General features: G+C 29.4%; 1 protein-coding gene across 1 annotated transcript; it reads left to right on the forward strand.

The window, feature by feature from the left end:
- Positions 1-4368: 4368 nt before the first annotated feature.
- On the forward strand, positions 4369-5288 carry LOC114181407 (sigma factor binding protein 1, chloroplastic). The gene has a single exon (XM_028067858.1). It carries the CDS (start codon positions 4530-4532, stop codon positions 4977-4979), a length of 450 nt encoding a protein of 149 aa, XP_027923659.1. The 5' UTR covers positions 4369-4529; the 3' UTR covers positions 4980-5288.
- Positions 5289-11586: the final 6298 nt, after the last annotated feature.

Genomic DNA, 11586 nt, shown 5'->3' on the forward strand with positions numbered 1-11586 from the left:
TGCTGCTCATATATCATCCACATTGAATGCTTTGTAGCAGCATCGCTGTTAGAAGCTCTATTTCTCACTTACTGAACTTGTTATTCAATTCTTGTGATTAATGTGCATTAAGTATCATGGAATATGATAGAAGCAAAGAAGAAAAAGAGTATGGAAGAATAGAGAAGAAGCATTAGAGAGCTTAAAGAAGAAATTAGAAAGCAAAAAAAATTGTGAAATATTTAAAAGCTTATAGAATATTTTAGGATATTCTAAAAATAGAGACAAGGTATGTCCCTCACGGACGTAGAAATAGGATGGAAAAATTACAAATCATCTAGAAAGCTTATCATAAAATATTAAGTCCACAATCTCTCTTCACATATTTTATAGTACAAAAATAACAGGTGTGAAACACACCTTTTATTTTAAAATTCTCTTCACATATCTTTTCATTATTTTTTTTCTTTATTGTTTGACCGATAAAATTAATACATTTTGAAAAATTCTAATCACATCTATGAAGTGAATGTTAGTAACTATATAATAATTATAATTTCATGATATTTTTTCTCCTAATTCAAAATTATTTTAAATTAGTATTAGATTTTTTTTATACTCTTGTAATATGATGTTATGATGTGTAATTAAATTATTATAAATAATGTGTGTATACTTGGAATGAAGAGTATGTGTATACTTGAAGTCAAAGAGTTAAAAATGTTTTTTAGTGATTATTCTTTGATTTTCTTTCAACAACAACTATGATTTTTCACATTATATCTTTGTACTCTTATTTTTCTGTAAAAAGGATAATATTTTTAATTGATCTGAAGAATCTTTTACTTCCATTTCTATAATTTCAAAGAAAGCAGTACTAATTAAATTTAGCAACTAAAAAACACTCTTTTAAGCCTAAACCACTCACCTTCTTTTCCCAGCCCTACCGTGCCATGTGAGAGAATCGTATTTGTTTTTAGAAATTATAAACACAAAAAGAAAGAGGGTGCATTGATTAACAGTGGGTAAGCTGCAGTTGATTGTACCCGAGACAACTTGGATATTGGAACCAGTTGTCGAAGCCGAACCAAGAAGGCTCGGCTCGGCTCTCCTAGCCAACTTGCGCCAAATGACGTCACCTTCGTTTTTCAGCCTCACGTCATCACATTTATCTCCTTCCTTCTCTGAGTGACACGTGGCAGAAAGTTTATTCGTTCTCACATTGTTACTCGCAGACGCGCGTGCAGTTACACCTTCGAAGAAGTGTTCTAAATTTAGACTTGTAGAGATAGCTTTTGCATTGAATGCTCACCAAACTTAGATTCAAACTAGCCAATAAAAACAAGCTTAGGTTTTAGAAGAAATTTTCATGTGGGCGTAGCTATCTCTCCCTTTAATTACAAATATAACATAAACTCACTCTAAATTTTTGTTTCAGCAATTTTTTTACATATTCACTGTTCTTATTGCTGAGAAAATTGGGTTCAGCTGAAGATTGATGATTTTGCATAAGAATCTGATATAAAGAAAAAAAAGAAAACGATTCATGGCAATGAGAAATGCTTTTTTTTTTCAGGTGTTCTTTTTAAGATCAATTGGAACAAAATTTAAAGTTCAAAAGTGTCTCTGTTTGTAAATGAGATAAAGTTCAGAATCTTTTAAAAAAAAACAATATTTAAAACATCTATTCGTGAAGTGAGTCAAGTATAGGAATGTTAAGAAGTTTTGAATTATTAAAACTTGGGTTTAAATATTATAATATATTTAATTTAAGTTTCTAATATTCTGAGTATTAAAATTTTATTAAGTTATATTTTATCTTAGTCTTAAATATTATAAAGTGATTATATACGTTTCAATTTTTTTCCATTTAGTAATATTAATAATTATTATTTTATTCATATAAGATCAGTGATAACTTAATTATAGTTTTAATTGTGATTTTTCCATTGGTACTTTAATTAATTAAATGACCATTTCGTTCGTGCAATACTTAAATATTTCCACAAATGTAAATTTAATAGAGCAATAGGAGTACAGACAAGTGTAGAGTCAGATGATTTTAACATTCGGATTAAAATTGATAAACTGAATTATATATATATATATATATATATATATATATATATATATATATATATATATATATATATATATATATATATACTGGACCTGATCAACTTAACCATATAAATGACAACCCTCACATATATGCCGGAAACAACCCAAGTATACGACTTAGGCCGGCATGGACTTAAACTCGTAACTGAACGAAGGCTAAACTACCAACAAAACGGCCAGCCTAGGACAGTGTGCGGGCAAGGACGACATCCGACAAGTTGAGAAGTAAACGGATCAGACCACTCCTAAAGACTTAGCAAAATGAAATCCCTCCTGCCATCCAATGAGCCCACAATAGTCGAACTAAGGGCCTGGGTCAAGGCCCAAGCCCACCTACAGCCTAAACCAAGGCCCGACCCATGACATAACTAGACATAATTAATACTCTATAAATACACGTGGACCCCATTAATTAAAGTTACGTATTCATTAATCACAGATTTGACCTTTTTGAGAGTTTTGCCTCACTTGAGCTTCAGAGTCCCTTCTGTCCTGGGTCCAAACCGACATGTACCAACCAGGAAGAGGCCAACTGAGGAGATAGCGAACTACATGGGTAAGGTGACGCTTGTGTCTAACTTATCTTGTTTGTTCTCTGCAGGAACAATATATATATATATTGAAAATATATATTGTTTCAAGGAGAAATTACATTTATCCACCTGGAAAAAATTACATTTAAAAAAAAATCCTGGAAAAAATTCTGCATGGATTTAGTTTGTTGTTATACACCTTAAGCATTTTATAAGGTCTTTTAGGTTATAATAATTTTACATTTTGCTGATAAAAAAAAATCCATCTAAGTTCATTCTAAATGTTACCTTTATTTTTCTTTAGTTTTAAAATTGCCCTTTAATTCCTTTAACGTCTTGATAAAACAACACACACATCTCATAGTTTTTTTTAAATATATATTTATTTTTCACATATTTTTAGGTTGGAAATCTCACACCAACTAGAGATAAGATAATTTTAATCTTATAATATATAAGTGAGGTGCAAATCTCATCTTACAAAACGATTTTGTGCGGTTGAATTAAACTTAAAACTCACTTCTAACATAATATTATAACCAAATTAGAACCAAATACACCCTACGTGATTTAACTATGGAAAAGTTGCTCTCATTTTTTTCTAGGGTTTACTTAGATGATCGACATTTATGTAGTGTTAGGACAATATGTAGTGAAAACTAATTCCTCTCTTATGAAGTCAAAATATCTTAAATGAAATTAGTATTTGATCTATTAAACTAAAATCCCCTTTGTAAGACAAAAATAAAATAATGTCACCTTAAATAGACATTCCTCTCTCTTATGAATGGAATATACAAATATAACAATAATTAAGTTAATAAATTTAATTCTATATTTATATTTATTTATTTTATAGTAAGTTTTCAAAAGTATATTTTTTGTGTTTTTATAAGAAGAAATATAATTTATATGATAGTTTTGGTAAATAACAATCTTTACTTTTTATATTTTATAATTTGAATTTATTTTAGTTTCAGAGAATATGACGTTTTGGTTTAAATAAAAAAGAAGAAGAGTGTCACTTTATTAAAAAATAAAGAGTGTGAATGCTATTTATTAAAAGCATAAATGAAGTATGTGTTTAATTTTAATTATTAATCACGTGTTTCCTTTATCAATATATATACAGAGTAATCTACAAATTTCATTCTGAACTATATTCTTTATCCTAAATAACCTCTACAGTGATAAAACTATTAAAATATTCTTCATATATATTAGCTTAAATTTTCTTAATACTTCAAAAGCTACTCAGTATACCTTTAAATAGTTATAATACTACTAATTAAGAGGGCCATCTTAATTATTGGCTAATAATAAAAAAATGATTTATTTTTACTGAAATTTTATCTTGACGCCTTTGACAATATTGAAAATTAAAAGTTTGATAAAAGTTGGTTTAGTCTGAAATGGTTGGTTGGAATAATACTGGATTAGGTTGTACTAAGTAGGGTTTGGAATAATGGAAAAATTGGGCTAATAATGATTTAGAAAATTAGTGGATATTATTATGTATTAATTAAGATAAGAAGAGTTATAGAATAGATTACGTTAGGTTTAGATGGAAGAAATAATTTGATAAGTAGGAGAAGGAAAGGGCAAGGGAAGAGAAAAAGACAAAATAAAAGAGAGAGAGAAAATGAAACACGCGCCCAGTGTCGGCTGGGAGTGTGCTCACGCCCACGCCATCACCACCATTGCTCACACTTTCCTTCACTCACTCACTTACTCACTCTCCTTCATTTCCTATTAACTTTCCATTTGCCTCTACCCAACAAATCATTTTCTTTCACTTTCTCTCCTCTTCCCGGAAAAAACGCCCCTCCTTTTATTCCCCAATCCCATGTACGCTCCTCATTATCCTCTCTAACAAACTCAGTACGACACCCTTCAATGGACACCGCCATGCGCACCACCAGCGTGCAACAACGCGCCCCCACAAAGAAAACCAAACCCAAGAAGAGGAACAACCCACACCCTGTCAAAGTGGTGTACATATCCAACCCCATGAAAATCAAAACCAGCGCCTCCGAGTTTCGTGCCCTCGTGCAAGAACTCACCGGCCAAGACGCCCAGTCGCCGCCTAACCCCACACGCTTCCACGCGCTCGATTCCTCCGATGATTCCTCTTCTGACAAGGTCACCAATGTTGACGACCATGTCATCCCTCTCCCTACGGATCCCAACAATTCCGTACAACACCACCAGCAACACCAGCCGCAACCCTCTTCTTCCTTCGAGGCTCCGGACGACGACGTTTTCACTCCCCAGATGATAGAGAGCATTTCCTCCCTGCTTCCTGCAACTCTATTCTATGAATCTCCCCATCTTAATTACTGGTGATACTATACCACTGATGATGCAGTGTAATTAATTATTACTATTATTATTGTTATCATCATTATGTTTTTTCTTTGCTAAGGTTAAGCTCCAATTTAAATCCAACTTAATTGATTGTCTCTCTATCTATATATCCCATATATACTAATAAATGGATGGATGGGTGGTTGTTTTCAATTGTTGATTTTTTTGGACCCTTGATCTGTTAGATACATATATTTGTGCTTGTTTATGTGTAATTTATACTTTATGTGACTGAGGTGACTCAATAATCTGATGATTGGTTGATTAACTGTGACTTAATGATGCTAACTTTGGTTGATTTGAAAGTGGTTTTGGTTTTTTTGTGTGTTTGGTTATCATGAAAAGGAAATTAGGGCATTGGGATGTGGGGTTTGGGATGGTTTGGGAATGTGCATGGTTGGAAGGGTTTTGCACAGAGGTTCCTCCGGCGGTTTTCTTCTTTACCCTTGTTGTGGATGGATAAGCAAGTAAGGCAACTAGGTGCAAGAATTGATTGATTTGTTTTGGTGGTTGGAATTGAATTTGATGGTAAAAAGAAAGCTGATAGGGAAATGGGGACCCAACTCATGAAGAAGACTTCAATGTCCACTTATTTTTAGTACGTCTCATGATTCCAATACTAGAGTTTCGTTCGGAGAAAATCCTTGCCCGTATACCTAATCACATCTTTCTCCTTAACTAAGATCATTTTCTTCTCTGGACAATTTCTTTTTCTCTAATACTCAACTCAGCATAAGATCTGCTCAAGTTGGTATAGTAGTGGATTCAGATGCAGTGAAAATCCCTAATTATGATTTCAATGAAGAACATTGTTGGTTTAGATAAGTTCTAGTTGTAGAATTGATTTTGATTAGAACTGGGTTTCAGTGATTTAATTATATTTTAAATTATCTGTTTAAAAAGTGTTTTGGACATGATGTTTTTTAGATATTGTTAAAACAAAACCTTTCTGATATCTCTATAAAAGAGGATATAGTTTTCTTATTTGATATTTGGTTGCTGAGATAGTAACATGATGTTAAGTTAAATAATATTCATGTAAACACATACAAATCGGATTTGCTCATTGCAAAAGGTAGCAAAACAGTCTAATAAAGCAACAAAAAGTTGTTTTCATGTTGAAGTTAAACCCAGGTTACGCAGTGAGTCCCCAACACCAGATTACGCAGCCATAAACATTGCTCCAGTTACTGTTTGTTTACAATGAGCAAAAGCAAAAGCGATGGTTTAAAATTGAAAGTTAGATATTCCTATATGTATATCTCATCCTTTTTTATATATATAGTATGAATATTTCCCATAATTGCTGTATTTTGGCGTATAGTTATCACTATATATATATATATATATATATATATATATATTTATATATTTATATTGGTGTACTTCTGCCACAGCTCTATGACATTTTCCTAAATTATGACACTTTATGAAACCATAAAGAGAAATTGTATTCTGTACAACAAAACTTCATCCAAAGAAACAGATAAGAAGTTTTAGAGAATTCCGAGATAAAATACTCGATATGACAGAAAAAGAGATGTACGGAAAAAACATACGATAAACAATATATATTCCAGTTGCAGTTGACAATTAGATATAGGACTTTATTTAAACAAACTCACTACAAAAAAAGTCTTTATATTATTATTATTCAATCCGTATACAGTATACATATATTTAATTTTATAATAATATATGTTAAAATTATATTAAAAGTAGTTTCTGATAGTATAAGTTATAGTAGCAGATAAAAATTAAACTCTTGTAGCTCTTACTGTTTGAAGCATCTGCAAATCCACTTTCGTATAATTTGAATCTTATCTTCTTTTTAGTCAGTAATCAAGCTAAATTAAATATACACTACCTAAGCTTTCTTGACTATTTATGATGCATATAATAAAAAACCCTTAGGTTGGATTATGAAACTCTTAACGTTGTTGAAACTGGAGCTTTCTGGTATTTGTGTACCTCCATATCCATTTATAGAAAATTTAGCACCAACCATGTAGAAATTTGATCATGAATTACAGTGGCAAGATGAGGTAAGTAGTCACTTCAGACAGTGAGACAACATGGTTGAGAAAGACCCATTCAGTTTCCTCTCATGACGATTATACAATTGCATTCGGCCAAACATAGAAAAAGTGAATCCTATGTATATTCATGAATATCCTCGCAGATTTCACAGTTTAATATATTTTTGAGTTTGAAATGAGGTGTCATAATTGATATATTATATACCAATTCTTTGTTTCATGAGAACAAGTATAGCTAATGCCCTTGCACGTTTTTGATCATCTTGTTTCTGCACATTAGTTGTTTCCTCATGCTGCACTTCTCAGAAGGAAAACGTATAAATGGTAATTTTTTGGAGTGATTTTATGATATATTATGTCTGCTAAGTATGGTATGGTTTAATTTGATTTAAAGGAGTTGAATGAGAATGTGGAAGGTTTTATGCATTTTTGTTAAATTAAATGTGAAAGATAATATAGGATGCGCGTGTCTCATCAGAAAGATTGAGAAATAATTATATGATGGAAAGAAAAGGAAGTTATGTGTGTGGGTGATGCAAACAGGACCAAATTGAAGGACAAAATTGGGGTTATTTCCTGCAAGTTGCATCTTCTTATGGATCCTCTCTGGTAATGGTGGGGCGAACCTTTTCTTCTATCTATCAACTTGCTATGAGACTTTGATCATTTTATCAGTTTATGTATGTCTTGGTCATCTGATAAGACTTTTTTATGTGTCAGCTTCTGGGATGCTTCTTTTCCAACTTTTATTCCTTTGTGCTTCAAGTAACTTCTAACTTAGAATATCAGAATAAAACACGTTTAGATATATACACTACAAAGATGATTAATATTTTAGTAAAAAAATTATATTTAGAGACTAATTTAAAAATTAATTTCTTAATTAGAGGTTAATTTAAAGAAGGTCAATTCATTTGTTAGTCAAAATCTTCTTAGTTAATATTAGTGAACAATTTAAAGATCAATAATAAAAACGGTTTCAGTTACCAATTTAGAAATTAATTATAATTTTTTGAAACTATTTTAGTTATCAATAAATTTTGTTTATAAATTAATATTTAAATTGATGAATATAGTAACTAATAATTACTTTTTGTTGCTAAATAATCTTAATTTAATATTTTAAAAGTTTGTGATTTAGATAAAAATAAATAATTAAATGTATAGAATTACATATTAAAGATTACAAATGTATTTTATTTTATTTTTAGTTGTAGAAAATGATGTTTGTTTTACGATCTTGCTGTGATTCTGGATCTCTTCTTGAATATTGATCAAAGTTCTATCAATAATTCAATTAAAGATTGAGCCAAGGGATGCTGCTTTTAAAAGAAACTACAAAGAAAAAATGAATTCCATGAAGTGTCCCTTAGAGAAAGAGAATCCAATCCACTCTTTCATTGTTTGATTGCACCGTAGAGCTTATCCACCAATTGCTTGGTAGTAGCAACCCCTTTCTCCCTTTTCATATGATAAATTAGAAAGATTTTAAATAGAGTAAGTGTAAGAGCGACTTCGATCACTACTTCAAATTCTCATATTATATGGAAATTTTCTTCAAATTTGTTAACACAATTTGCAAGAAAAGACTTTTTTCTTCTATTTTTTCTAAGAATTTTAATTGGCAGATAACTCCTTCGTGAATAATTATTTCCTACAAAATTATAAAATTCGCAAGTATTTCTTAAAAAAATTGTTACGGAAAGTGTTTTATACAAAATATTTTACAAAAAAATTGACAGCAATTTCCTGCAATTTTTTTTTCATAAGAAAATTTATATGTATTTTCTGCAAAAAAAATTTCAAAACAAAATTGGCAGAAAATATGAATTTTTTTAGTAGTGAATCTTTATTGGCTAAAAAAGAGAAGCTGAGTTCAAATAATAGTAGTTTCATCTGGATTGGGTTAGTGTTTAGTGTAGGAGCACGAAATATAAAAAATAGATTTTAAAAATCTTAATATTATGGTTCATACTAAATATTTAGACCTTGTAACTGGATTTAAAAATCTTTTAAAAGAGTTCTAAAAATAAATTATTTTTTTTCTTTCAAGTTTTTCCAGTTTGTCTTTATTTTGAGTAAAGGACAAACCTTTCCTTGAATTTTTTTTTTCATTATATTTTATCTATTCATTGAAGAAATGATGATCTATCAATTCTTACTCAGGAAATTTTTAAATTTCAATTAAAATTTGTTTTGAAACATCGTGATTATAGTATGCATCATAGATTTTTTTTTTATTCATTCATATGGTCGTAACAAGAAAATATACGAATTTCATCTCATACGGCTCAAACAAAAATACTTAAATATTTATTATAAGAAAAGTAAGTATTTGTAATATAAAATATGTTCTTACGATAAAAAAAAGATAAAAATCCGAATTACATATTTAAGATTACAAATGTATTTTATTTTACTTTTAGTTTTAGAAAATGGTGTTTGTTTTACCCCTTTAATTTTATTCTTGCCGAAAAGGAAGATGTTTTGTAAGAATATTATACTATTTTTAATTGATGCGGCGGAAAAAAAAGTTAAAAATAACTCCATTTGGGTTTCGTAAGAATATAATTATGCATTGGAATATATGTATAGAAGAAAAACAAAACAATAATATAAGAGTAGAAGGCGTGAAGTCTTTGAATTTTTGTTTACCATCAACTCATATGCTTTACTCGTTTTGTTTCATTTTAAAATATGTGAATTTAAGGGAGAACTATGTGTTTATAAATTAATCGTAACATATTTGTACGAGGAGACTGGTATAGTCTCGGCCCAGCATGGCAGAGGGACAGGGAAACATCTCAGCCCATTTGGTGTGTGAAGAAATTGGGAAGCTGGCACGAAGGGTAAGGAGTATCTCGATCCAGGATGACCATGTATATCTCGGCCCAAGTAAGGTCAAGGGGACATTTCGGTTCAGAACAGGGGAAGTCAGTGTAGCGAAAAGGAATGTAACGATCTTTGACAATTAGAGTATAGTATTCATGAGGCATATCAATATTGATGAAAAGAATAAGTAATGACATGATTGGAATCAATTAATATAAAATGAGGTCAAGTGACTAAGGGTAGAGGTATGTTTTTATCATTTTTCTACATACACACCATAGTCAGTGATGGATCTTGACCAAAAGTGTCGGAGGGGTCAACGTAATATAATTTTGAGATCTTATATTCGATCATTAGTATAATGCTTCAACAAATGACTTCTGTAACTGATCATTTTTTATTATTAGCATAATGTTTCAAAATATAATATGTGAAGAGGTAGAATCTGTCTTGTTTTAGTCAATAATTTCCTTTTCATCACTCTTATGATTAATGTATTCTTCCATTCTTTATCAATATATATATTTTTTTTGTAAATAATACTAAAAAATAGTTGATGATAATCTAATAAAAACTTAAGACACGTAATTAATAAAAGAAAAATATATTCATTATTATTAATACATAATATTTTTTTTTCTACATTCATAAAAAATGAATATACAAAAAGCTCATAAGATAAAAAAATAATGTTTTTATTATTAAGTAAGACAAGAGATATCAAAGAAAGAGGATAAATGAGAAATATAATGAGTTTATGTCTAACTTTTTTTTTTCTTTAGAAAAAAAAAAGAAGACATATGAGAGTGAGAGATTATTACAATTTATGAAAAACTAAAAAAATAATGAAAAGAAAAATAAAAATTATGTTAATAAATATTTTGTTTAATTACTCCTTTGATTCATTCTTTCGTTTAACAATGTTAAGTTGGTCCTCCATTTTTTTTAATCTCAATTTGGTCCCGATTTTTGAAAAACTAATGTAATTCGGTCTTTTACGATATATTTCGTTGAATTCCTCGAAATAGATCAATGATCTTTTAATTAAAATTGAGACTCTTAATATGAATGATTTACTTTATTAGTGTAATTAACTTAATCCTAGTGTCAATTTTTAAATAAAAATAGAGACCAAAAGAAAAATTAAGAATATTTTTATTTTTTATTATATTTAATTTTATATTTTATTATGTATTTACATTAAATAAAAGAAATAAAAAAAAATATTTTTTTATTAATTTGTAATATATATTACCTAGAATTTAAAAAAATTTAAAAATTTGATAAATTTTTATATTTTATATATATACATATAAAATTCAAAAAAAAAAAGAAAATGGGGGGCCAGGTCCCCTCCCTGCCCCCAAAAAGATCCGTCGTTGACCACAGTGAAGTATTATTGACTTGAGTGTCAGAATGTCTGTAGGTACCCATCCCCAGAAAAAGCGTCAGAAACAGTCCAAAGACGATTTTCAAGAAGAACATGTGAAAGACTGAAGATTCTTAATATCGCTTGTTCTATGAAAAAACAATATTAATGTATTGAAATTTAAACAATACCATAAGATATGCCATATAGCAGCATTAGTTAACCTACACTAATACTATGATTAATAATATGATATATTATATTAGAATGATATTTTGTTGGTATAAGAAATAAATATATTGTACAACTAATATAATTATTGTAAATAAATTGGTGAATTTAATCA

Source organism: Vigna unguiculata, chromosome 1 (assembly GCF_004118075.2).
Source record: "Vigna unguiculata cultivar IT97K-499-35 chromosome 1, ASM411807v1, whole genome shotgun sequence".
NCBI classification, from domain to species: domain Eukaryota; kingdom Viridiplantae; phylum Streptophyta; class Magnoliopsida; order Fabales; family Fabaceae; genus Vigna; species Vigna unguiculata.